This window comes from Zootoca vivipara, chromosome 13, assembly GCF_963506605.1.
Source record: "Zootoca vivipara chromosome 13, rZooViv1.1, whole genome shotgun sequence".
Taxonomy (NCBI): Eukaryota; Metazoa; Chordata; class Lepidosauria; order Squamata; family Lacertidae; genus Zootoca; species Zootoca vivipara.
This window is the reverse complement of record NC_083288.1, coordinates 34,548,575-34,576,322: the sequence shown is the minus strand read 5'-3', so window position 1 is coordinate 34,576,322 and position 27,748 is coordinate 34,548,575. Positions and strand designations below refer to the sequence as shown.

General features: G+C 48.1%; 2 protein-coding genes across 9 annotated transcripts in view; one reads left to right on the top strand and one right to left on the bottom strand.

Moving 5' to 3' along the window:
* Positions 1 to 6,060, bottom strand: part of DKKL1 (dickkopf like acrosomal protein 1) — a 24,618-nt gene extending 18,558 nt beyond the window's left edge. For both annotated transcript variants that reach the window (XM_035134753.2, XM_035134756.2), the window contains exon 1: positions 6,003 to 6,060. The gene's annotated coding sequence lies outside the window, so the exon portion shown is untranslated. The remainder of the gene's footprint in view (positions 1 to 6,002) is intronic.
* TEAD2 (TEA domain transcription factor 2) lies at positions 2,551 to 27,748 on the top strand. Of its 7 annotated transcripts, none has more exons than XM_060281606.1 (12): positions 2,551 to 2,691; positions 15,087 to 15,296; positions 16,578 to 16,642; positions 16,784 to 16,846; positions 19,281 to 19,406; positions 20,152 to 20,210; positions 20,405 to 20,466; positions 20,564 to 20,697; positions 22,066 to 22,236; positions 23,429 to 23,584; positions 24,551 to 24,706; positions 25,418 to 27,748. In XM_060281606.1, the coding sequence occupies exons 2-12, from the start codon at positions 15,149 to 15,151 to the stop codon at positions 25,529 to 25,531; spliced, it is 1,254 nt and encodes a 417-aa protein (XP_060137589.1). In that variant the 5' UTR covers positions 2,551 to 2,691; positions 15,087 to 15,148; the 3' UTR covers positions 25,532 to 27,748. The 7 variants fall into 7 exon arrangements, with proteins under 7 accessions (XP_060137589.1, XP_034990643.2, XP_034990642.2 ...); XM_035134752.2 differs by lacking the exon at positions 2,551 to 2,691 and adding an exon at positions 5,970 to 6,273; XM_035134751.2 differs by lacking the exon at positions 2,551 to 2,691 and adding an exon at positions 6,000 to 6,125.

Here is a 27,748-nt window from a genome sequence, read left to right as displayed (position 1 = left end):
GGGGTGCCAGTGATCTAGCAGTGATCTACCACAGACATCCAGTGATCTACTGGTAGATCACAATCTACCTGTTGGATGTGCCTGCTGTAAATCAAGCAGAGAGAAAGCTGCTTACAAGGCTCCTTCCTCTTGCTGCAGAGTTCCAGCATCACAGTGTCACCCAGAGGCACCCACAAATGTGAGTTATCCCTCTCTCTATTTCTTCCTTCCTTCCGTCCCTCTTCCATCCTTAATAAAATACTGGGGGGCGGGTGGATAAGCCCCACATAGAAAGCCCATCAACATGGGGGGTGACTCTTTCAAATACAGTATTTACCAGTAATTTGGGGGGGGAGGTACCTAGGCCTCTAGGAGTTGGCTGCTATGCCTAGGAGTAGGACAATTCAAGAAAGCAGAATGATGCATATGCTATGGTAATATATCAATAGAATCATAGAATTGTAGTCGGAAGGGACAACAAGGGTCATCTAGTCCAACCCCCTGCAATGCAGGAATTTTTTCCTAAGGTGGGGCTTGAACCCACGACATGGTTGAAATATTATGCTGATATGCAGCAACGCCTTGGAGCCGTCGTGACTGCGGCTGTGCCTTGCCTTGCCCTCGCCCGCCCTGCAACCCCCTCTCGCCTGCCCGACCCTCCCGTCCTCTCCAGCCAAGCAGGGTAACCGCCAACGCTGCCAGCCCCAGAAGCACAAGGTGGCCGCTGCCGCTGCCACGATATCGTCAGGCCCGCTGGCCCTGTAGCCCCGTCCACGTTCCCACTTTGTGGCCCCTCCCCTCCCGTGCTTCGCCCCGCCCCTGAATGACCATGGCTTGCCCCCCCCTCCTAGTTTTGATCCTGGCTACGCCCCTGGTTGGCTTGGTACATTTATGAACATTTATTACATATCTAAGACCTTAAAATTCTTATAACATGCCATTTAAAACTCGGATAGTAACAGATCTTTGAAGAGCAGCGTGCTGTTTATGGAGCTGGTGGAAGTTGTGGTCCAAAAAACATTTGGAGGGCCCAATTGGGGAAGGCTGTTTTTAATTACTGTGTATTAATTAATGTACCACAGTCATTTTCAATCTGTGTTCCTCGGAGACTTGAACTGGGTTGCTAACTAACCAGACAGAACCACTTTTCACAGCAGTGTGGTTTGTAGGTATTATTAGCTGATGACAGTGTCCACTAAGCAATCCCTTACTTACCGGTAGCAAGTTAAGTATTATCACTTGCTAACAGCTGCAGAAGGGACGCGCGTGGCGCTGTGGGTTAAACCACAGAGCCTAGGGCTTGCCGATCAGGTCGGGGGTGAGCTCCCATTGCTCAGTCCCAGCTCCTGCCAACCTAGCAGTTCTAAAGCACGTCAAAGTGCAAGTAGATAAATAGGTACCGCTACAGTGGGAAGGTAAACAGCATTTCCGTGTGCTGCTCTGATTCGCCAGAAGCGGCTTTGTCATGCTGGCCACATGACCTGGAAGCTGTACACCGGCTCCCTCGACCAATAACGCGAGATGAGCACGCAACCCCAGAGTCGGTTACGACTGGACCTAATGGTCAAGGGTCCCTTTACCTTTACCTTTAATAGCTGCAGAACAAGCTGCCATTAAGAGCACAGGACCAGGGTCCAGTAACAAAGTTGGCAACTGTAACCCTAAAGTCTTTTCCTGCAGGACACAACCACAGAAGGGAGTTGAATGAATTGTTTAGAATCACTCTATTAATATTTTGCACAGGGTGACAGCTAGGCCTCAGAAGAGCACAATTCCATGCTAGCATGCATCCCAGAATACTACGCAGTGTGGAGGCACTGTAGCAGATATGCAGAGGTCCGTCCTCAAAAACAAAACAACAAAGAAAGTAAATCACAGATTAAAGTGTTTTCTGGGGGCAGAAAGTTTGGAACCCACAGTATAGCAGCCCTCTAATATAAACATCACTACCCAGTAGTGATGTATGGAAGTGAGAGCTGGACTATAAAGAAGGCTGATCGCCGAAGAATTGATGCTTTTGAATTATGGTGCTGGAGGAGACTTTTGAGAGTCCCATGGACTGCAAGAAGATCAAACCTATCCATTCTGAAGGAAATCAGTCCTGAGTGCTCACTGGAAGGACAGATCGTGAAGCTGAGGCTCCAATACTTTGGCCACCTCATGAGAAGAGAAGAATCCTTGGAAAAGACCCTGATGTTGGGAAAGATTGAGAGCACTAGGAGAAGGGGACAACAGAGGACGAGATGGTTGGACAGTGTTCTCGAAGCTACGAACATGAGTTTGACCAAACTGCGGGAGGCAGTGCAAGACAGGAGTGCCTGGCGTGCTATGGTCCATGGGGTCACGAAGAGTCGGACACGACTAAACAACAACAATATAAAAATTGGATTCCTGTGACTGGTTCTCATGGCCAGGAAGCTACTTGCTTCTGTAAGAACAATGACTGCATTTTTGCCATGTCACCATTAGGTGGTGACTTATGATTCCAGTGAAACTGACATGTACCGTTTTTGTCAAAAGTCCACCATGATTACAAATCCAGGAAATGACTCTCCCCGCCTGGGAAGTGTGTGCATGTGTGTGAACTGGAGGGGGGCGGGGGAGAGATTTCGTCATTCCGAACCCTCTCGCTAAATTCATATGGGAAATCAGAAGCCTAGCAGTAGAAATACTCAGGACGGGGTGGGAAGAAGTCTCCTAGATCCCTTGCTGGTAGGTTTGCCACTTTTTGCTGCTTTTTGTTTCCAGCAACTGGCACACAGAAGCATTGCTACCTCTGCCTGGGGTGGCAGAGCACAACCTTCTCTCCTCCAAGATAAAACAAGGAACCCCAGTCAATTAAGCAGCAGAAACAAGAACACCACCAGCCCAGCAGAAAGAGAGAATGAAAGTAACCAGAAGACAATAAATAATGGGCTCCAAATACCCTCTGACATGGCAGTGAAAAAAGTCAATGCCAGTACTGTGAGTCAGGCCAAATGAGCATCAGTTCGGTTGTTTCAAAGTTGGCAATGTACTTTTTCTGCAGCCCGCCCCAGTCAATAGTTTCCCATGAATTAAAAATGTTTCTATACTGAATAGATTCATCAGAATAGATTCCACGAACGAATAGATTCCAACAACTCCCAGGGTAGCCCCATGAAAAGTATTTTACAGTAATCTAGTCTGGGCAAGGGGAAGAAATGGAGGCAGTGAGAGATTTTACTTTCTTGGGTTCCATGATCACTGCAGATAGTGAGAGCAGTCATGAAATTAGAAGACACCTGCTTCTTGGGAGAAAAGCAATGACAAACCTAGACAGCATCTTAAAAAGCAGAGACATCACCTTGCCGACAAAGGTCTGTATAGTTAAAGCTATGGTTTTCCCAGTAGTGATGTATGGAAGTGAGAGCTGGACCATGAAGAAGGCTGATCGCCGAAGAATTGATGCTTTTTAATTATGGTGCTGGAGGAGACTCTTGAGAGTCCCGTGGACTGCTAGAAGATCAAACCTATCCATTCTGAAGGAAATCAGCCCTGAGTGCTCGCTGGAAGGACAGATGGTGAAGCTGAGGCTCCAATACTTTGGCCACCTCATGAGAAGAGAAGACTCCCTGGAAAAGACCCTGATGCTGGGAAAGATGGAGGGCACAAGGAGACGGGGACTACAGAGGACGAGATGGTTGGACAGTGTTCTTGAAGCTACCAACATGAGTCTGACCAAGCTGCAGGAGGCAGTGGAAGACAGGAATGTCTGGTCCATGGGGTCACGAAGAGTCGGACATGACTGAACGACTAAACAACAAAAGTTTGGGCACAGAGGTAGCGTTTCCCCTCATCCAACAAGATAATGCTTTCTGCAACATATCACACAATTGTAGAGCTGGAAGGGCCCCTGAGGATCATCTAGTCCAACCCCCTGCAATGCAGGAATCTGCAGCTGTCCCATACAGGGATCAAACCTGCAACCTTGGTGTTATCAGCACCAGGCTCTAACAAACAGAGCTAGCTAGTTATATGTGTAAATCCTCAAAACAAGCACATGTGTTATTTTCTTCAGAATAACTATTTGGTCTCCAAATTTTGCTAGAACTGGCATTATTAATCAACAGGTAAGTTTTCCTAAGTCAAGTGACAGAGTTATTTCATGCTACAAAGCTTTTAAGAACCACAGTCCTATTAAGCACTTTAGGGGCTGCAGCTTAGAGGGGAAAGTGTTGGTTGCAAGTGAATTGAGCCTGCTATCCTATGCACACTTACTTAGAAGTAACCTACTCCATTCCCTCTTACAAAATGCAAGGCCTATCAAGTCCTGGGAGAGGATTGTAGCTCAGGGGTAAAGCAGGAGGTCCCAGGTTCAATCCCCAGCATCTCTCGACAAGCCTGGAAACTATTTCAGTCTGAAATCCTGAACCGCCACTGCCTATCAGTGTCATGTAAACTCTACTGAGCTAGAGGGATCAGTGGCCTGATTCCCCGGTTGCTTCCAAACAACCTGTTTACTAGGCACTCATTTCACTTGGTTTATTGGGGATGTTATACATCACGCAATTGCTTTCCCACACTCTCCAGAATGTTTCCCCATCCCTTTCCTTCCTGCAAAAAGTCTGGTGTTTCATTTTGCTTTAAAGCAAGTTTGCTATGCAAAAGTGTCAAACCCACTTAAATTGCACTGCCCTTAATTTTAAATTGCACTGCCCTTAATTTGCAATATGCCACTGAATCCTACATGCAAAACAGCAACAGTCTTGAAGTACTTGTGATCTATGTCAGATTCTATATGGAATCGGGGCTACTCATGCATGCAAGTTTTTTGTTCCACATGGCATCAAAAATGCAAATCTACCCACTCCCCATTTAACCCAAATTTCTGCTTACCGCATAAAATGTGGCAAGTAAAAAATTAGGGCCTATTTTACCTCTGCAAAAACTGCTGGTCAGCCATGTGTGTGGTGACTAAATATATTGCATATTTCACTGCCACTCCCCGTAATTCTGCTTGTTCCTCACCTGAGCACAACCACTGCCACACTTCTTAATTCTGCTTGTTCTTCACCTGAGCACAACCTAGCCATTTTGTTTCAAGTGGCCTTGGGGTGAATTTGCTGGGACGTCCAACCCTGGGAACATTGGCAACTGTCTTGAATGTTTTCCACTTTCGAATAATCTTTCTCACTGTAGAATGATGGACTTAAAATTGGTTGGAGGTGGCCTTATAACCCTTCCCAGTTTCATGGGCAACAATTGCTTCTCAAAAAGCACTGCTGATGTGTTTCCTCCTTGGCATTGCGCTACAACACACCCAAATGCTCCAGGCCAGCAAACTGAAACTTCATCTTTTATAGAGGTGGGCACATTTGCTCATGATCAATTAAGCAAAGGCATTTGATTAGCTGCTACTTAGCTTCTTAATTGCTATGGAAGCAGTAAGGGCGTATTTTGTTTTTCTCCATTTTGGCTTTATTTCTGTTAAATAAATCATGCCACGGTGTTATATATCATGTGCTGTTGTCCATCCGAGGTTGTATTTACCTAATTTTCAGACCTGCTAAGGAAAGATGATTTCCTCATAGCCAGCTGCCTCGGTCTGGCTTCTGGTACAGTACCTGCTGGTCAGATACCTCTGGGAAGCCCACGAGGCCTTGAAAACAAACAAACACAAGCCCTTTGGTGTAGCTTCCTGCTCTCTGGTCTTCCCACGACTTGCTGCCTCTGTAGCAATTTATTTAGGGCTAATTTATCCTCCACGAATTTGCTTTAGAATCTAAACGAGTGACCCTCCCTGCCCGCATCTCGAGGAAGTAAACTTGTGCGTCGTTCCTTGTTTTGCAACATTATCACCCGGACCCCTAAGAAAGGTATCGCGCGCCCTTTCCCGGTCCCGTTTCCTGCTTGGCGGGGTGTGTGCTTGTGTGTCTGCGTGGCCTGTGTGAACACTAAGCCCCGCCCCTTCCAGCCCTCGGCTCCTCCCCTCGTGGAACTGACTCACTGCTGCTAATTTAATTCCTCTGCTCATTCCAAGGATTCCAGAGGAAAACTGTCACCTTTCCAAAATACCACGCAGGCCTGTTGCTCCTCTGCGCGCACCACCACGCTGCTCTTCTTCCAATTTCCAATCCCAAGGAGTGGGCAGGAACCTCCTGGATGAGTCAAAATTAACCCTAGCGGTGAAGAGCTTTTATTCTCTTTTTATCACGCCCCCCCCTTTCCCCTCCTTAAAGCAAAGTTCAGGGAAAGTTTCTCCTTTACGTTCTCTCCCCCCCCCCCCGCCTCCACTAGCGCGCACAAAACCGGCCTCTTGGGTATCTTCTGAAAGTAAGTAATATTTCCTCCCCTCCTCCCAATCATTCGTTCTGTTTAATTTCCTTCTTGGGAGCAAGCCCTGACAGGGAATATTTCGATTTAAACGTGCATCTGGTGGTGAGCTGTGATTTAGCTTTTGATTTTGGTTTGCAGGGAGGAAAAATGTTGCTTGCAACTTTTCTTCTTTTGCGGGAAAAGTCTACCAACACTTTAATTTTAATTTAAAGAAGTGGAAGACTGGAAGCGTGAGGGTTTCTGTATGCGTACATAAATATTTTGTGGTTTTAATTTATATTATGTATAGGTGCTAATATAGATATAGATATATATGTACTGAGATGTGTGTGTGTGTGTGTGTGTGTGTGTGTGTGTGTGTGTGTCACTGGATTGCTTGGGACTATGTTTTCAAAAGATCTTTATAATATCCAGTAATTTGTGTGAATTTCACGCTGTATTCTTTAATTTTGCACGTAAGTAGTAAGAGGTTGCCGCCGTTAACCCTCTTAATATATACAGTATAAATGTTTTTGAATGTGAAATCTCGAAGCAGAGAGATGGGGGGATGAAGTACCACACCTTTTTAAATGGCTTGATTGTGTGCCTGTGAATTTCTCTTTGTCTGAGTAAAGGACAGGGGCTATAACTTTTTGTCTGAAAGCCTAGAGTTCATTAGGTTGCTTGCAAGGGCCAATTGTGTGAATCCTGTCGTGTGGTTTTGATAGCGTTTCAATGGAGGGCGGAGATGGGTTTGTTCCAGATTTTATTTTGTTAAGCTTGATCCTCCTTTTGAAAGGGATGTAGTGTGTGTTTGTGCTTTAACTTTTCCCATCTCCTCTCTCCCTCACAATGTCAGCCATTAAGGGAGGGTAGTCTTTATCTTACCTGATCTATACATTCCCCACTGCCCCAAGGGGTCAACAAACACTTCCTGAAGTCCTCTGCCTATTTTACTTGTAAGCCACACACAATGGGAATTACTTCTGAGTAAACAGGGGGGGGGGAAGTACCCTCCTTCAAAGGTATCTGTGAGTGTGTGAGTGGTGATTCAGAGACTTCTGAGCAAGGAGAAGCCTCTTTTAAAAAATCAAAATGTAGAAATTCTGATTTGTGGGCTGCCTGGTTAGTGTTGTTAGGAAATAACTGAGCCCACACAGGCCCAAAGCAAGGCTTCTTTTTTGAAATGTTCTGTAAAAGGGAAAACCTCAAACGTATGTCATGCCTACTGTGTTGTGGATGGCCAAGATCTGAAATATAAAAAGTGTCATCTGGCAATCCTGGTTCTAGGGCAATGGTGATCCAACTTCAGGCTTGAAGGATCTACTTCATTTTTTTACTGCAACCCTGAGATCCCTCAGCCAGAGCCAGATGCAAAATGGTGGTTCGGGAAGTGGAGCCAGTTCTCTTCTGCTGCCCGTGAGTGGGAGAACCAGCTTACAATAAGATTCCCTTGTCCAAAACTCTGGAGAGCTGTCGTTGGTCAGTGTGAACAGTACTGCACTAGATGCACCCATGGTCAAAGCTGGTATAAGGCAGCTTCTGAATAAGAGTCCACAATGGATTGTAACAATAAGCAATCAAGCTGTCCAGCAAAACTATACAAAGACCAGGGCAACCACATACACTCAGGTTAATGTATGATCTACTGTAAATTATCCAAATAGCTAATGGTAGTAGAGTTGCAGGGGGTAATTTTAGACCTGCGACTTATTAGTCCTTGTAGATAGAAATGTGTGCCTCTTAGGTCAAAATGTTGGAAGCCCCTTCCACATTTGGGGGTTCTCTGCCCCTTCTTCTGAGCAGGAATCCTGCCCCCCCCCCAAAGTCCTGCCCTGGTGGCATTACTGAGAAGTAGAGCTGCCATCTGCCTGCCCTTTATTTTAGGTGGTTCAATTCCCTCTCAGTTCCCACCCCAGTTTGTCAAAGGCCCTTTGCTAGAGTTAGCTGTCATCTCCCTGAGTTCCTCACATTCAAGCCCGTAGCATCATTGAATATTTTAAAAAACAGACTTCTGTGTTGCGTCCAACGCTAGCCCTACACAGTGTAGTAGTCCCAACCGAAACTAATGGAAATGATTAACTTTGGGCTCATTAATTTCAGCTGCGTCGATCCTGAGTTGGTTAAAAATACAACCCTGTGTCTCCAAAGGTTGTCTTATTTCAGGCTGGTTTTCTCAGGAACATGTAACACTGGGGGAGTTTTGTTAAGCCCTGGGGAAAATTTGCCAGTCTGCCTGTCCTGTATGTATAGGTAGAGTTGCGATTGAATGTTCTGTGTGCCACATCTAGTGAGCAGGTGTGTTGGCGCTGAAACTGTTGTATGCTTCATGTCATGGCTGCAGCCTGCAAGCAAGGATGGGCCAGTAAATGTGTGTGTATGAGAGGGGTGGGGGGTGGGCAGGTTGGATACTGCAGTTTCCATTTGCACAAGACCTTGATGTGACTTGTTCCAAAAACAAACATGACCTTTCACATGGGTGCATGGGTTTCTCAAATTACAGGATGAGGTTGGGGCCCATTGCTGCTTTGCGGAGGGCAGCTTGCTTTTCTTAACTTCCATGCAACTTTTTTTCTTTTCCTTTGCACATGAAAATTTGTAGAAAGCAAATCAAAACACAGCATTTGAGGCACTTTGGAGTTGTGTATTCGTAGCCACCTGAGACTGATCCTGCTGTGTGTGTCTGCTGCAAACTCTGCAGAACAGTTAAACTTTGGGGATGGGAAGTCTAGATCCCACATTTGTCTTTTGAAGTTTTACTCCATTTTGCAGGCTCTACACAGGATCAAAATTATTTTAGCATTTCCTCAGTTCGTGGCATACAAAGGCATTGAATGAGACCTACCCTCTGGTTTGACTTGTTCTCAAAATGGAGTCTTCATAAACTCCTTTATTTAAAAAAGAAAACTTTAGCCCCCAACAACAATTGCTGGAGCTCTTTCTCCATGCATCCTTTTCCTTTTCTTTATTTTAGCTTTATTTGGGTTTACCACCTGCATTAAGAGCCTTCCAAAATAACAGTCTGCAGGATCTGTTAGAAAAATGGTTTTTATTAGAAAGGTATTGCTGTTGTTGTTTAGTCGTTTAGTCGTGTCCGACTCTTCGTGACCCCATGGACCATAGCATAGAAAGGTATATAGATGGTAAAATGTGTAGCTCAATCGTATGCTTACTCCCAGGTAAGATTTGAACCATGCCATCTAATTCTAAGGGATGTGAGTGGCGCTGTGGTCTAAACCACTGAGCCTAGGGCTTGCCGATCGGAAGGTCGGCGGTTCGAATCCCCGCAACAGGGTGAGCTCCTGTTGCTGAGTCTCAGCTCCTTTCCCCCTAGCAGTTCAAAAGCATGTCGAAGTGCAAGTAAATAAATAGGTACCCCTCTGGCGGGAAGATAAACAGTGTTTCCGTGCGCTACTCTGGTTTCGCCAGAAGCGGCTTAGTCATGCTGGCTACATGACCCGGAAGAACTGTCTGCAGGCAAACATCAGCTCCCTCGGCCAGTAAAGCAAGATGAGCACCGCAACCCCAGAGTCATTCACGACTGGACTTAACTGTCAGGGGTCCTTTACTTTTTTAAAATCTAATTTTAAACCAGTAAAAGGTAATGGGCCCCTGGATGGTTACCAGTAAGTCTAGTCAAAGGCGACTTTGTGGTTGCAGCACTCATCTCGCTTTCAAGCCGAGGGAGCCGACATTTGCCCACAGACAGCTTTCTGGGTTATGTGGCCAGCATGACTAAACCACTTCTGGCGCAACAGGACACTGTGACGAGTGCCAGAGCCACAGAAATGCCTTTTACTTTCTCGCCGCAGCAGTACCTATTTATCTACTTGCACTTGCGTGCTTTCAGACTGCTATGTTGGCAGGAGCTGGGGCAGAGCAATGGGAGCTCAGCCTGTCGTGGGGTCGGATTTGAACTGGCAAGTCCAAAAGGCTCAGTGGTTTAGACCACAGCTCCACCCACGTCCCTAAACCAGTGTGTTGCAGTGGCTTCAGCTGTTTTGCAAGACAACTCTCATCAAATCCAGGTTGCGGAAGACTGGGTTGGACTAGGACCAGGGAGGCCCAGGTTCACATATCTATCCTGCCAGGAAACATGCTAGCTGACCTTGGGCCAACTACTACCTCTCAGCCTAACCTACCTCACAAGGTTGTTCAGAAGATAAAAGGGAGTCTGGAAAGAACCATGTATGCTAGCTAGCTGAGTACCTTGGAGGAGTGGGATATGAAATATATAATTTACTCAGAAATAGCTGGCGTTCGTGGGATTTACTCCCATCTAATATAAATTGTAGCTGTAGGCTCCATTCATTAATACTATACCTTTAATTCCAGTAGTGCAGAGTCAAAAGAGCATAATTTTGCTGTGGAACATGGTGAAAAGAAACAAAGGCTGCTGGAAAATGCTAAGAGAAAAAAGTACCGGTACTCAAATACTGAAAATAGATACTCTGTACACTGATTTGTATAGTTACTTTTCACTTAAGAGCTACAGTTCCCCTTAAACTACAGTTCCTAGCAAGCTGTATCTTTAAAATGTGTTTTAAATGTATGCTGATACGTATGTTTAGCAATTTGTGGCCCCCTTGACAACCCAAAAGGAGAGAGAGAACCAACTCTTTCATAGTATACAAAAGCTCTTCTGTCTGCTTGAATGAAGGCAACTCCCCCCCCCCCTTTTGCCAGAGATAGACAAGTGGCTATTACAAGTCTCTCGGAGCTGTTTATAAACAGAGTTTATATATCAAGCACTTAGTTCTTCCTCAGTAAATAACACTTTCAAGCAGTTTTTCTTTCGGATTTCTGCAGTGCAATATGGATACCCTCTCCTTTCCTTTGTTCCATCCTTGTGTGGAAATATGCCAGAGCAAGTGGGGTATCGACTAAATGTCAACTCAAAATGTCTGCGGCAAGATGCTTCAATTTGGATTGTCCAGATGATGATATTCTTCATTGTACACTCATATTGGTTTATGCGGAGATGGTACTTGTGCAGAACTGTTATAGGCGTCCTTTCCCCCACATATGAGTTATATGTTCAATGTCTGCCTTTCTTTCGAACCTTTGTTTTGTTGCCAATTTCCTTTGTTCCAGATGACTCTACTGCTCAGCTTTCCCAAAACTCTGAAAATCTCTTAAATACTGTAGTATAAGTGGTTTCGAGATTGCAGCAGTACAGGAAATCCAGTTGGGTGGGACAACCCAACCCCCAACCCCCTAGAGGAGACGTGAAGGAAGCTGTTCCCTCTGGATTTGTTGTAGATGGGAAGTTTGTCAGACGAGCCTAGTTCCCTCCCCATTTCACCCAGCCCCTTTGCCACTTAAAAATCAGTGCAAAAGCAAAAAAAACCAAAATCAGTTGTTCTAACTTCCACAACGCATGTCCTTGGCCTGGCTCTGAGGAAGTTTGTGGTTGTGATTAATCTCACGCCAGGGAAGTGCCTTTCTTCGTAAAAAGTTTTATCCGTCTGGGAAGGTTGCAGCTGTTGGGAGCCTTCTGGCGGCGGTGGTGGTGGTGGTGCAGGGTTAGCAAAGGAAATAAAGGCCCACAATCCTAAAAGGCGGGGTAGGGTGGGGGGAATCTGATCACAGATTAAAGAGCCAGCCCCCTTCCTGTCTTTTAACGCAAGACGTAATCCATGCTGGAAGGCTTCTTTGTCTTGCTGCTGATTGTGCTCCCAGGGGTTACTTGAACTGGCGTAGGCAGGTGAAGAACTGGGTTTCCATTTGAAAATGGAGAGGCCTACACCTTTTTGTTCTTTCTTTCCCCGATCAATCTGGTTTCTCTGGAGGAGACTTATTTGGCCTACGCTGGACTTTCCACTCAGACAACAACTACTACAACCCAGTTTTTGCTCTTTACATTTCAACCCTGCTCGCCTCTCCAATCCAGTACAAATTTCTCACTCCCACCAACACCAGGGGTGGCTAGAGGCTTCCGGGGTCTACAGTAGACCTAAGATCTACTGACTGGCCACCGCCTCCCCAATATGAGGCAAACCTTGCTATGACAACTGTCAATTAGAATGTCTCCCCCCCACCCCAAACGGAGAAACATGCTGTTTTCTTCAGCACCCTTAAAAGTTTGCCACTTTGACTTCATTTGTTTTATTTGTAGGGGGTGCTGTCTTCCCCCTTGTTGCTCTGTGTCCATATGACTCCCCCCACCCCATATAGGTATTGATGCCAAAGGCCAATCCACCCACCTCAGTTCTCTCATGTTGTTGTTGGCATCTGTCTGTCTCAAGAGACAATGGAGTGTGCCTCCAGGGGTGAAGTCAAACTGCTGCATTAGCAGCCCTGAAGTGATATCCCCTCAGTGCATGCCTGGGCAGTGTGTATGGCGGTCCTGGGCTGCCCAGACAAGACCCCCTTGCTTGGACTCTCTGATGTTGTCCAAAGGAAAGCAGAGCAATATTTTTGGCATTGGTTTTGGTTGCAGGAGTTGCTGGAAGGAGGCGTTCAAGGCGCCATCCAACCATCTTAGGGACTCCATTCCAGATTTGTATAGGGTTTACTCCTTAGCCGGTACTCGGCACCTTTCTCCCCAAACAGGGAAATGGTCCTTTAGGCTTCCCTTCCTCCACCATGAATAGAAACAATTCACATAATACATTTAAAGCTCTATGATACCACTTGAAAAAGTTGTGGCTTCCCCTAAAGAATTCTGGCAGCCGCAGCTTGTTGAGAGTGTGGAGTAGAGACCCCTATTCCTCTCCCAGGGCTACCATTCCCAGAGTGGTTTTAACAGTCAACCCCTCTTCCCAATGAACTCTGGAAGATTGTAGCTCTGCAAGGGAAATAAGAGTCTCCTAACAACTCTCTGCACCTTCACGAATCATAGTTCCCTAGTAGATATGGTGGCTGAGCGGTGGTGAGGCCTAGACAGATAAGGCCTCTTAAGAAACTTCTATCTTAGATCTACTGCTCTGTTAGTTTTCAATAGGTAGGCCTGCTGTCTACCTACGGGTGAAACTGGCACCCAGATAACATCTTTCCACTGCTCACATAAACCCTGTCCTATGCCTGGCCTCCCTTCACCTCCTCCAGACCTTAATTAATTGCACTGCTGCTATGATCAACTTCACAACCTTCTCCTCACTGTGTTTCACTAAAAACAACAACTCCCCCAAAACCAGGTTAACAACATGGGACTACACTTCAGGGTTGCTGTACATTACCTCTTCACTTCCTCCAGGAAAATGGGCATAAGAACAGTACTTGGCAGGGCAGGTGTAACCCACACTCTTAGCCATAGGCCTTTCCCTTGCAATATGGGTCTATTATGCTATATCATGTTCACAAATTGAGAAGAAAATCCATTTTCCCCCCGTATGAAATAAGTCCTTAGGGCATGAGCGCCTGACTTACTGCTAATTTTTAATTGACATACTACTGCCTAATCACAGCTACACTAAATCCAACATACTTGAACTTTCTGTTGGGCAGCAGTGAGGAGTAGTCAAGGCGTCACAAACCAATACAGTAGTCAATAATGATAATGGGAGTTTCACTCTAGCCTCTGACTCAATGGCTTGAACCGCTTTCCTAAATGTCAGTCATTTGGGTGGGATTTCACTCACAGGCTGCAAACATTGAAAAGTAGACGGCTTGTTCCCACGAAACAAATTGAGAATTGGGGGCTGCACATTTTTCCCTCTTGGGTTCTACAGAAGCTAGAAAAGGGGGGGGGGGTTGTAATCTGGGAGAATCTGCTGGTGTCGAAACCCTTCCTTGTCACAGCTAAAACTTGAGATGTTGGTCCTTAGCCTTGCTGTCTCACTTATGGTAAATACTCTTTAAATACAGGGTAGTTTTATCAGCAGCTATTACTCATTGCTAAATTGAACCTCTGCTATTAGAGGTAATATACCTCTGTTTATGAAACACAGAGATAAAAGAGTGGGGGATATTTGTTCCTTTGTGCTCTAGTTATAAGTTTATCAGGGGCATCTGATAGCCACTGCTGCTGAGACAATGCTGGACAACAAATATTATTTGCCTTGCTGCTTCCAATCAGTTCTCGGGTCAGCATAGGAATGGGCAACTTAACTCATGATAGAAGTATATAGGGTCTATCCCACTGTCATTTTAGGACCTGGGAGACCAGGGCTCAAATCCCACCTTGGGCATGGAGCTCACTGGGTGATGTTGGACAGTCACTGCCTCTCTCAGACTAACCTACCTCGCAGGGTTGCTGTGGGGATTAAATGAGGAGGAGGGAGAACCATGTATGCCACCTTGAGCTCCTAGGGATAGGAAGGCAATAAATAAATATGCAGAAGGTCCCAGGTTCAGGCCTCTGCATAGAATTGTAGCATTGGAACAGGGACCACGAGGGTTGTCTAGTGACTCTAGTCCAACCCACTACAGTCTTTTGCCCAACGTGGATCTTGAACCCACAATTTAGAGTCTCACGCTGTACCATCTGAGCTATCCCGGGTAGGTTGGGAATGTCCTCTGTCTGAAATCCTAGAGAATATTACCGTATCTACCCAGTGTAAATAATTCTGACCTAATGGACCAATAGCCTGACTTGGGAAGGTGGCTTCCAGTGCCCTTCAGATATTATTGAGAACCCCCGGCTCCCATCACCCATAACCATTGGGCATGCTGGCTAGGGCTGGGGGGAGTTAGGAGTCCAGGAGCCACAGGTTCCCCACACTCAATCTAGGGCTAACTGTATGACACCAAGCTTTCCACAGGTAAAACCAACCAGATGGTAAGGAAGGGGAAATGCAGGCGAGCTGTTGCCCGTCTTCTGTCAGTTAGAAAACTTTGCGCTCCTCCATCCCTCAGATCTGATTGCTGCCTGTTCTGCTTTCTTCCAGGCAACCCTCCTGACACCATAGAGCCTGGCAGCTGGGGCGAGGGGGCCAGCCCCTCTGGGGAGATGGGGGACGCTGGGGAGAAGGGTCTGGACAATGATGCAGAAGGTGTCTGGAGCCCTGATATTGAGCAGAGTTTCCAGGAGGCCCTGGCCATCTACCCACCCTGTGGGAGGCGGAAGATCATTCTTTCGGACGAGGGGAAGATGTACGGTAGGTGGGACTTAACTTTGACACATTAGACCGGCTGCTCTTGTCCTTGGTTCTCTTTGGGGATCATCCTGCAAGCCATAATATATGATAAGAAGCAATGGGCTTAGAATACGTGAGGTAAACAAAAAACAAAGAAGACGCTTTTCTAGCTCCCTGAAGAAATGGAGGGAGTTGGGACGGTGGCCGCCAGGGCCGTCTCTAGGCCCGGGCTGGGTGGCGCAAGGCGCCAGGGCGCCTGGCCACCAGGGGCGCGGAAGGGACACCGAACGGCTGGTGTCTGGGAGCAGGTGCTGCCGGCACCCCCCCCCAGCGGCAGTAGCACGCGGCCATTGAGCTTCCTCCATGAAGCAGAATCAGCGAGACTCCTGCCTAGAGTGGCACCTGCTGCCACTCTAGGCAGGAGTCTCACTGATTCTGCTTCATGGAGGAAGCTCAATGGCCGTGCGCCACCACTGTGTGCCAGAGCGGCCGCTGGACGGAGGCGCCAAGGAGGGGCCAGTCCAGGGTGGGAGGCCGAGCAGCCCCCTCTGCAGGAGGTGGGCTCTGCGCCCAGGCCAGCCCCCTACAAGGTGGTGCGCGCCGTCCAGGCTCCACCATCCTCCATCTCCACCCCTCAGTCGCGCGCTACTGCCGCCGTCGGGGGGGGGGAGGATTCTTGAACCACGGCGCTGGATACCCTTAAGACGTTACTGGTGGCCGCTGATGGTGTTGCCTTTCCCCTTCCAGCTCTGAGAGGAGGGAAATGACAGGGACTCACCTGGAGGCAGTTCTTACTCTCCATAGGCGAGCGGCTATTGACAATTCCATTTTCAATTGTGCGATTTGTGGCATCCCTTTCTTTTAGTGAACTGCTGCATCAACATCCTGCATTTGGACAAGTCACTCTCTCTTAGCCTGGCCCACCTCACAGGGTTGTTGTGAAGATAAAACCACAGAAAGCACCCTGGGGTCTTTAGAGGCAGTGTGGGGTGTACTTCTGGTGATGGGCGACAACTGTGTGCAAGGTCTGCTGGAGAAGGGGTCAGGTTTGCATCCACCCACCTTCTTTAAACGCCTGCGGTGGGTGTGACCTGGCAGTCCAGATGATTCAGAAGTTAGCAGGGTTGTGTCTCTGAGCACGTGCAGAGTTGGGGAGGCTGCAACCTCAGAATGCTTTGACCTGCCCCATGTGGCAACTTAGCATTGCCGGCGGCATGGTCAAGAGAGGCGGGGGAAGGCCACCTCTGTATATGTTGCTCAAGTTGGATGGGTTTTCCTGATTTCCTGCCTCTTCTCTCTCAGGCCGCAATGAACTCATTGCCCGCTACATTAAACTGAGGACAGGCAAAACGCGGACGAGGAAACAGGTAAACGTGATGGGCTTGACATGAAGCCTAAGGCTGCAGGAAATGAATCTGAGGTGTGTGGGGAGAACAAGGCTTGGTGAGATTTCCCCCTTTCTCTCCACAGAGTCCCCTGCTAAGTCTCTCCCTCAACTCCTTCCGCAGGTCTCCAGTCACATCCAGGTTTTGGCCCGGCGGAAAACCCGTGAGATTCAGGCCAAGCTCAAGGTGAGTCCCTTCCTGCATTCCCTGAAATGTTTATGGCAAGCTTGCACCTCTGGATTCCCTACCCATCCTGCTGAAGGAAGAGTAGTAAGGGGGTACATACTTTAGAAGCTCCTTGCTTCTATGCAACGTCCGGTGCCGCACCGCTGCTGATCCCGCATTTTTCAGCGGGAGACTTGGCTGGTATGGTATCTATTCCGCCTGGCTGCCTTCAGGTGGTGCAGGGGCTCTGATGCTGAGGTGGAGCTCCTTTAAACTTCTTTGGTTTTAGAACGGATTAAGTTTGAGAACCAAGGTACCACTGTATATAATGAAGGATTCAGGCCTCGGGGCTGCCATAGGGGATGCCTTCTCTTAGGCTGCTACCACCCCACCCCAAATATCTGACAGCCCCCGCTGCCGACTTCAACGTCTGATGAAAGAAAGCACACTTTGGGATTTTGGATCCTAAGCCATTTAGGGCTTTAATGTGAGCGCCTTGAGTTTACCGGAAGCGGGGCAAGCAGCTGTGGTGGCAAGCGAGAAGAGCTCTGCCCAGCTGCTGTGAGGTAGCCGCCATTTTAATCCCCCCCCAAGCCCTGTCACCTCCAGAGTAGCATTGTGCTGCATCTGCAAGGGGCTGGTTTTCTTAAAGCCGCCTGCACTGGACCGAGCGTGTTGATTTTTCAAGACTGTTGTCCCGTCCTGCTTGGAGCTGGGAGAGAATCTCTGAGCAGCTGCAGCGAGCAAGGGGAGACATCCGTCTTAATCTCGGTCCTCCTACATCCCTGAGGTAGGAGCGTTGCATCGGGCCCTGGGGAGGAATTAACAATGATGGCTCCCTAGCAGCTGCTCTGAGCGCCTCTCGGCATGAAGGAGTGAAGGCAGACAGAAAGGGGCCCAGTGCAGGCAGCTGCACTGAGCAGGTGGGCCTGTTTTAAGGAAACCTCGCTGATCGATGCGGAGAAGAGCCCTGAAGGGCTTCAGCAAGCAAAAGGAGCCCACTTGAAACCCCCCCCCTCCCCACCATGGTTGTGATGCAGCAGTGCTACCATGTCAGGGACACTGAAGGGGCAGATAAAGGGACTCTTTTGTTGCTTCAGTCTATCGGCCGCCTTCTTGGTGCCAAACATCAGGGTGATTTTTTTCCCTGTAGAGGTCAGGTTGGAGGGGATAGGTCAGGGAGTTCTGAGTTCTCTGAGATGAGATTTGAACGAACCTTAGTAACTAGCAGGGGAAGAACGAAGTGTGACTGCAAACCAGGAATCCTGGTTTTCTGAGGAGATTTTTTTAATAGGGCGATATTGATATTGACCTCCCTAAGGAGTCCGTTCCATTGTCGAACAGCTCATCCTGTCAAAAGCTCCTTTGATATTTAGTCGGAATCTCCGTGTAATTTGGAGCCGTTGGTCTGAGTCCTACCCTCCAGGGCAGGAGAAAAGTTTGCTCCACCCTCCATGTGGCAACCATTTAGGATATTTGAAGGTGGCTGTCCTATCTCTTCTCATTCTCCCCTTTGGCGGGCTAAACATTCTCTCAACCTCTCTTCGTAATGGAGTCCAGTGCAGTGATTTCTCAGCAATTCTTCAGGGTGTGGTCTGAGCCTCAGCAACTGATGCAGCCCCCTTTCTGAAGCTAAGCTAAGCATGTGTGGGTCTTGCCAGTGCCAATATATAAAGTGGTCCCTCGACTTACGAATTTAATCCGTTCCGAACAGACCTTCATAAGTCGAAGAAATCGTAAGTAGAAGCCAAATTTTTTGGGGGGGGAATTCGGAAGTCGAAAAAATCTTATCTAAACTGCATCCAAAATGGCGGACGGAACTCTCTTCGTAACTCGAAACATTCGTACGCCGAGTCATTCGTAAGTCAAGGGACCACTGTACCACCTTGAATTCCATAATGGAAGGAAAGGCAGCATGTAAATGATAGCAATTATAATTATACAGTACTATCATTTGTAACTCAGTGGCTCACAAGGGGGCTAACCCCTAGGCACTCCAGGGTGAACACCTTATAACAGGGGTGTTCAACCAACTGCCCTTGAGGCGCTGCTGGCTTCCAGCTCCCATCAGCCCCAGTCAACATGGCCCAATGGTCAGGCATGATGAGAGTTGTTCTCCAGTAGTGAGTGATCCCTTCATCATCGGCTTCCTCAATGAGAAGGCAGATGCTGACTGATGGTTTGCCTATATGGCACCTTGTCCCCTACAAATGTCTCCTGTGGGGTGATAGCCCCAGATGAAATTACAGTACCACCCCCCCCCAACAGTCAAAGTTATGTGTGTCATTATGCACCCGATAACCCCCTGAAACTTCCAGACCCTTCACGGCTGATATGCAGGCGTTCCTCAGTAGAGAAATCAATGCGGAAAAGGAGGCCTTGAGGGTAGGATGTTTTGAGAACTCCTGCGCAAGGGAAATGGGCATTTGAAAACCAGGATTTGTCTCTCTTCAAGGACCAGGTAGCAAAGGACAAAGCGCTTCAGACTATGGCAGCCATGTCTTCTGCTCAACTCGTATCTGCCACAGTCCTCCAGGAAAAACTGGGCTTGTCAGAACCCCACTACCCACCCAGCACCACCGTAAGCATGTGGAAGAGGGGCAGTGAGGTGGGGTTTCTATGGGGCTGTAATGCTACGGCAGGAATGGAGAACCTGTGGGCTCCCAGATATTGGACTACAGTTCCCATAATCCCCGGCAATTAGCCATGCCCACTGGGGCTGTTGAGAGCAATAGTTTAGCAAAACCTGCAAGCCCACAGGTTCCTGGTTCCTGTTCTCTTTCTGTACTAAAATCTTAGATTAAGGTTTGTGCCAGTTTAGCTCTCGACTCTCCCCAAGGAATCTTGGGAATTGTAGTTTGGCGACGTTCAAAAGAATTATCTGTGTTAGATCATTAGCTCTTTCCCGGAGAGAGGAAATTATTAAATTATGGCATTTAAGTTAGAGTTGCTGAATAAATGAAACCTCAGCTGACAGATCAAATGCACAAGCATTAGTCAATTATATTTGCATATGGGCAAAAACAACCATGTTTTGGAAGCAAGAAGCATGCTTCCTAAGTTTATTAGATCAGATGACTTAGCAGACATCATCATCACAGAAGAGGCATTCTCCTCTATGTATGAGAGTTCCTCTTCCAAGATGCAGCCTTAGTTTTTAAGAAACACTTGTTTGTCAGTTTGTTTTTTAATAATCACTCTCCACTTGAATTTGGTCAATTAAACAGTTTTAAAATTTGATTTCACCAGTTCAGAGTAAACAGAATAAATGTTGCAGCCCTAACTTAAGTATGTAGTGCAGTTTTTAACTCTTCTGACTTTTCCAGTCCACAGAGTTCTTCCAGTTTTGGGCAGGGGATGCAAGCCAATCCCGAGACACTCTAGAGTAAGTTGTTGTTGTTGTTGTTGTTGTTGTTGTTGTTGTTGTTGTTGTTTTCAGTCATTGACACACACGCACTGCTGGGAGCAGCAATTTGTCTAGCATTTCTGCAGCACAAACGTGTGTGTGTGTGTGTATTGCGATACCCCCCTGTTGAAAAGCCATATAGTGACTCTCCTCTTTCTCCCTCCTACCCTTAGTGTCAAGCCTATCCTCCAAGCGCCATACCCCATCCCAGTCCCAGCACCCGCTGCTGTCCCAGGTAAGCCACCGTCTTCCTAAACCGCTTGCATTCCTGCGAGGGGGGGAGGGTGAGAGTGCGCCAGTCGGCCTCAGTGCCTTCTCCCTCGGCTCGGCAGGTTACCACACGCCCCCAGGCAGAGCCCCCCACCTCCCCAGCGCTACCTCTTGGCAGGGAAGCCACATCGGTACTGAAACGCTTCGGCTGGTGGAGTTCACTGCGTTTGTGGAGCGGCAGGCAGAACAAGATGCGGTGAGATGTGCACCTATAATCACACCATTTGCACACTTGTGCCTCGTACCAGCTGTCCCCATACATTGTCTTGAAAAGTTTGGGAGTTTGGGAGTTGGCCGTGTGTTGGAGATCTAGTTTTAAGACTCCACTTGGTGATGAGATGCTTAGCGGGTGTCTTCGGGCCAGTCACAGTCTCGCTGCCTAACCTGTCTCACAGGGTTATTTAAGAGGATAAAATAGGACAGCTCTGTTTATGTTGCCCAGAGTTCCTTGGAGGATGGGCAGGGCAGGACTTGATAAACAGAAGTGGATGGAGGGACGAGTATAAGTAACTACATGCAACAAGTGGAGAAGCTAAGGTTAAGATACCAGTATAGTTGTACCTTGGATCCCGAACACCTTGCCAGTCGAACGTTTTGGCTCCCGAGTGCTGCAAACCCGGAAGTGAATGTTCTGGTTTGCAAACGTTATTTGGAACCCAAACGTCTTCCGCGGCTTCTGATTGGCTGCAGGACCTTCCTGCAGCCAATCAGAAGCCACACCTTGGTTTCCAAACATTTTGGAGGTCGAACGGACTTCTGGAATGGATTCCATTCAACTTCTGAGGTACCACTGTAGGCTGATACTCATCTCGAGATTAAATTTGGGGAGACGGAAATGTGGTGAAGTAGCTAAAAGTTTGAGCTGTGTAGGGCAGGAAATTTGGAGTTCAGATCCCACCATTGCCATGAATTTATCCTGTGCAAACAGGATACTGGACTAGGTGGGGCATTGACCTGATCCTGAAGGCTCATCTTATTAGGTGACCTTGAGTAAGTTTCTGTCTCTCAGCCTCTGACCACAAGCCAGTGTGGTTGAGTGGTTAGGGTGTTTTATTAGAGTTGGTGCAATCCAGGTTCTAATCCCTATTTATCTGTGAAACTTGCTGGATAATCTTGCATTAGTCACTATCTCTCCATCTGACTCCATCTCATAGGGTTCTTGTGAGGATAAAATGAGGGGAGAGAACATTGTGTGTCAGCTTTAGCTCACTGGAGGGAAAAGCAGGATAAACATGTCATACTTAAAATAACAATCCTGCAATATGAGAATTGCACGTATTGTATTCCTGCTTTACCGAGTTAATTGGGAGGATAATGGCAGTAACATTTGCATCTGATGAAGTCCACAAAAGCTTACACCATAATAAAATGTGTTAGTCCTTAGCTTAAGGTGCAGCAACAGACTAGCACAAGTACCATACTGAAAGCTGTTGTAAAGCACTTTTTTAAAAAAGCTATTTGCATTCTAGCTTCTTTTGGCAAGCAATTCAGTAAATCAAAATTCGGGCAGCTGGTGCCAGTCTGCATCATTCTGTCTCTGACTTCCACCCTTTCCTCCCCGCAGTGTAAGCAGCAACACCGCTTTGTGCATATCGATCCGACACCGGCCTCTGACTCCCCGCTGGAGACGGTGGACGTACGCCAAATCTACGACAAATTCCCTGAGCGGGGAGGTGGGCTGCGAGACCTGTATGATCAGGGGCCTCCTCATGTCTTCTTCTTGGTCAAGTTCTGGGTGAGAATCGCCCTCCTTCTTCCCTCAATTCCCTAACAAGCTGGGAAGGCAAAAGCTCCTTTGCTGCATTACATGAAGATATTTACCTGGCCAGTTTGCTGGGGCCAGTGGATTGCCTTGGGGGTTCAAAGCAGATAAAGCAGATTCAGGGTTCATTCATGCCAGATCTCCCAGAAAAGCTTGGCATGGCTCCATCACTGTTTGGGTGGAGGGGGCAAATGAGCCATTTTGAATACTGACCTAATGAATATATTGTTGTTGCTTCAGCTGCGCACATTAGCCACCTTCCAGCTTCAAATAGGATCCAGCGGGTCCCAGCCAGAAAAACTGTTGCAAGGGAGCTTGGGTCTCTGCTCCTAGCCAATTGAAAGCTGTTCTAAGCATCTTTACAGCTACTGTACAGAAAAATGTCAGTGAGCCTGTAACAAAATGTTGCAGTATAGGGTGCTCCCATTTACTGTACCCGCCAGCCATGCCCCCTCCCCCATGGTTCCCACCACTCCAAACGACAGCCTGTCAGCGTTCTGAAGCTACTGAGCATGCTCAGTCTTTGTTGCCATGTTTTCGGTGGGTTCCCCCTCCGTGTAGGGTTTTTATTTCCTAGAGATGTTTCCTCCTGTCGAAAACCTTGGAGGAAAACCCCAAGCTTTCCGAAGCCTTCCGCTTGATGCCGTTTTGGCAGTGTCAGGATTGGCCCTCGGAGAACTGAGTTTGCTGTTTGGGTGTAGGATAATGGTTATGCATTTGTATTGCTATAGTGATGCACACAAAAGCCAGGTCCTCAAGCAAATAGAATTGCAATGGTTCACAAAAGGAATAATTGCATCCAGGATATGCAAGGTTACTTGCAAGCACCCCCCAAGAACAATCCAAATGAATCCTCAATAGTAAACTTTAGAACATTGTCTTATCCACCAAGGCCAGACCTCAGAAGATCACAAATAGGGCAGGAAGGTGATGCCCACCCTCTCTCCTCCTGGCCCCAGCAGGTGATGTTCAATGGCATATTACTTCTCTGCATGTGGGGTTTTTGTTTAGCTGCTGTGGCAAGTAGTTGTAGAATAGACATTCCTGTGCCACCCCCACTTATGAAATACTGCATGAAATGTATGGCATCCTGCTTTTTATATCAGTGGAAAAAAGGAAAAAAAGAAAACATTGCATTTCCCCACCATTTCTCCTGTTACCATAGGCCGACCTGAGCTTTCCCCTCCTTGAAGAAGAACCAGGGGGCACAGGAGGGGCCTTCTATGGGGTGAGCAGCCGATACGAGGGCCCACGGGCTCTGACTCTCAGTTGCACCTCCAAGGTCTGCTCCTTTGGCAAACAGGTGGTGGAAAAACTGGAGGTGGGTGCGGGGGGGCAGGGGAGAGTTGGCAGGGGGATGACGGGACTTGTGGGGGGGGGAATGGATGGGGAGAGAAGAAGGGGTTGCCATGCTGGCGGGGTGGGGGTGCTAGAGGAACAGGGTTTGTTTACGCCTAACAAGCTTCTGTGCAGCAGCTTGTGAAAAAGTAGCCACGTCAGCCACAATGAAAGTTGCCTTTTACCCGCTGCGTACACACCACACCCATGGGGAATCCTGGAGAATGTAGTTCACCCCTTAGAAAGCCACACTGCCCAGCACTATGGGCAAACCACAGTTCCCAGGATTCTTTGGAGGAAGCCATGTGCTTTGGAGGGTGCGGTGTGGATGCAGCCTATTTCTCTGTTTATCCCATTGCTGCATGCTCTATCTCTACAGGGTTTTGGGTGGGGGCAGAAGCATTGTTAGGGTGACCCAGGCAGCTTGAGCCTCAAATCTCCTGCCTTTCCCTCTCCGCCCCAAACTTAAACCCAAACCCTGCTTATAGGGTTTGCATCTATGCATCTAAACTATGCATCAGGGATGGTGGGAATTGTAGTCCAAAACATCTGGAGGGCCGAAGTTTGGGGGTGCCTGTCTTAAACTATAGAAGGGCCTGGAAGCTAGGAAGATCTGCAGGTCAAGAGCAACTTGGCCTAGAATGTTTAAGTTAAGTGTGTGCCAGTTTGAAAGTGTTAGGCTGTATCAGCTATTGGACATTGAGGAGTTAAGAATTTGCATTCCACAAATTTACTTGGAAGTGTGGGGGGAAGCAGGCTTAATTTCAGTCAAACTAATCTTTGCATCGTTCAAGTTTAGGAGTGTGAGTCTTGCTCCTTTTAGAAGGTTGTCCCTACGGTGGTGGAGGAAGAGAGGTGGCTTCTTCCTCCGGACAAAGGTGGCATGCATGTGTTAGGTTCTCTCTCATATGCTTTGCCATTAACCACTCCCATCTCCCCAACTCTGCAGACAGCTGAGCCTCCCCACTGGGAAGACGGACGCTTTGTTTTCCAGCTGCAGCGCTCGCCGCTGTGCGAGTACCTCATCAACTTCATCCGCAAACTGCGAACGCTGCCAGAAAAGCCGATGATGGACAGCGTGCTTGAAAACTTCACTATCCTGCAGGTATCTGGGGAAGGAAACAAGGGGCCATCTTGCACTCTCTCTCTCGCGTGCTCTCTCTCCCCCTCTCTCCTTCCCTGGGGGAGGAGAAGGCAGAATAGGGAGCCAAGCCAAAACTTGAATTCTCCATAAACGGAAACTCCAGTCCTTGACTGACCCAGAGTCAGTACAGGGCAACCTATTAATTTCGCACAGTTCTCCAGGGTGATGCATTGTGGGAAATCTAAATGGCACTTATAAAATCCTCCAGTGGCAAGCTCTAGCTTACGAACATTCCTTCATGTAGGATAGCAAGGGCAGTGTGGTGTGGTGCCTCTTCTAAGATTATGCTGGCTGTGCCTTGTGCATCCATGATGTAATAGTGTGCTGGTTGTAACTATATTTTCTCAAGCGGAAACACAGGCATAACTGAACAGAGTAGAATTCAATTGACAGACTTAGGCTTCTTTTAATTGAGTGGCAACCCTTAATAAATGCTTGTGTTTTGCAATTGGTGAATCAGCTTTGAGGCAGTGGAGACCTGGTACAGCAAGAAGGGTGAGGGAAGGGAAGATAGCAGCACCTGTCGAATTTGCTATGGGGGCTGCAGCAAGCTCCCTGTGGGAGAGATTTAGGGAAATCTCATTACGCTCCTAGATACCGGCAGGATTGTCCCCTTGCACTGCTGTGAAACTTGTCAGAATATGCTCCATCTCTCCCCCCCTCCCCCTACAGGTTTTGCGGGATCAAGAAACTCAGGAGTTACTTTTATGTGTGGCCTTCGTGTTTGAAGTGTCTGCCAGCGAGAACGGGGCACAGCACCACATCTACCGGCTGGGCCGGGAGTGATGAACAGCTTTTACCCCACCTCCATGCTCCAAAATGGGTCACTCGCCTCCACTGCCTCACCCACCAGGAGGTCTACGGCCTGTCTGTGAACTGTGAATGGACTGCTATGACAACTTCTGAACCTTCTGTGATAATGGCTTTTTTGTCACCTGGCAACCACCAGCAAACCCAGGAACTGATTCTACCAATGGATACCCTCCGTTCTCCCTGATGGCCACAAAGTTAGTCCCGAGGCCCAAGCCCAGAAGCACTGCTGTTGTTCAGCGGAGAAGTTCGCAGCCATGGCAACAGCATTGTCGAGCAGCAGTGCTTTCAGGGCAAGCTCCCCCCCCCTCCCTGCTCCCAATCAAGCTGTGGGATATCAGGAGTTAACCTCTACCATACATATGTCATGGCAGACCTTGACCGAGAACATCTCCCTCCATGTGGCTGGGATTTCACACACTCCATTGTCAATGAGGCACGTGGCATTTTCGAGGACGGTTGCTTTTAATAATCTGGCAGAAGTCTGATGTAACTTAACCTGTCCGTGTGAGAATTAGGAGTAAGGAGATCAACCTGTTTTGGGGGTGGGCCACACCACTTCACCTTGGGTAGCGAGGTCCACAAGATTGTAGGCTCCTCCCCAGAAAAGCTAGTGTTCTGTGTGCAGGGTTTTTGGTATGGAGAAGCATTCGGTAAGGTGAGTCTCTGCTTGCAGCCTGAGATGGCACAACCCTGAAAGCAGTATGTATACATTTGATCCTGCAGGCTCTCTTTATGAGTACTAGACCTAATCTGGTGTTGTTTTTAACCAGGCGTTGGCAACGTTTTCCGGCCATGGGTCGGGGCATTCACACAGACTATTGGACATGGGACGGACATGCGCAGAAGCGATTTCCGGTGCCATGCTGCCCATGTCCAGGGTGCCATAAATTGCTTCTGTGCATGTCCGCAGCACCGGAAATCACTTCTGTGGCTGCGCAGACACCGGAAATCACATCTGTGCAGAAGCGATTTTCGGCGCCTGCACAGCCACAGACACAATTTTCGGCATCTGCACAGGTGCCCTTTCCAGTGCTGCTCAGCAAGTCCCCGCACCGCGCTGTTTTAGCACAGCATGTGGGAGACTTGCCAAGCAGGCGGCTCAGTGAGCGGGGGGCTTGTGGGCCGGATAAACGGCCTCCATGGGCCGTATCTGGCCCATGGGCCAAAGGTTGCCAATGTATGTTTTTAACCATGCCTACTTAGTGGGGGCGGGGGGGAAGAGTCCTGTTATAGAATTCAGTGGGGCCTACTCCTTATCGCACTGGAGGTGGAGACATTCACCTTTCAGAGGCACCTTGCCTCACAAGAGATTCAAGGCTTTGTCTATACATGCAGCAGAATGAGGAGATAGAATGGCTGCAGTGGGGCCAACACTACAGACTACAGGCAGATGATTCTATTTGTTATTATTCCTAGGTGTAAACTCCCTGCAAGAACACCAGCAAACCCAAGGAGAAAGGTTTGCCTGCAGGCCTCTCCCTGCAGTGCTTGCTTTCTGCTAGCAAGAGTTTTATGTAGACCAGCACCCGAAAAGATGGTTCTGCGGGCTGGTCTTTGAGCTGAAAATAACCGTTCCCTTCAACAGGAGTCCAGAACCTTTCTTTCCTGTTGGAGGCCAGCATAGCCTCAGCACCCATTGTTTGGGGGCCACCTTCTAGTGGTGGGTGGGGCACCCCATTTCACCCCTTCCTTGCCACTGCCATGTATTTGGCCAAAGGCTCCTACTTGGGAGAAGGCTGCAGCACAGGAGGAGAACGTTTGCTTCGCATGCGGAGGGTCCCAGGTTCAACCCCACTATCCCTAGGTAAGGCAGGGAGAGACCTTTGTGGAACCCAGGTGAGCCACTGCCAGCCCATGCAGATGCTAATTAGGGCCAGACTCTGCCTAAGGCAGCTTTCTCTGCTGCTGCCCTATAGCTGCAAATGGGGAAGTAACATGGTTTATTCCACAGCTTTCTTCTGCTGGCTGTTTAGACCCAGCCTCTGATGGAGCAAAGTGTAAGAACGAGCCAAGCTTTGCTTGAAAGTGTGGGGTGTATGAGACTCATTCGGACTTCGTGTACAGTACTTTCTTCGTATACAGTCTTTTCCCCTTGCCCCTTTGTCATTCACAAGGTTGCAGTGGTCTCTCGCTTTGGTGGGAAAGGGGGGAAATGACGTGATCTTGCATAAAGTTTATTTTGACATAGTA

Bases quoted from the DNA above. Each gene is read 5' to 3' on its own strand.
- TEAD2 (XM_035134746.2), top strand. From the start codon at position 14,975: ATGGTAAGGAAGGGGAAATGCAGGCGAGCTGTTGCCCGTCTTCTGTCA. The intron at 22,237-23,428 runs GTGAGAATCGCC...CTGTTACCATAG, and splicing joins TCTTCTTGGTCAAGTTCTGG to GCCGACCTGAGCTTTCCCCT. The intron at 23,585-24,550 runs GTGGGTGCGGGG...CCAACTCTGCAG, and splicing joins AGGTGGTGGAAAAACTGGAG to ACAGCTGAGCCTCCCCACTG.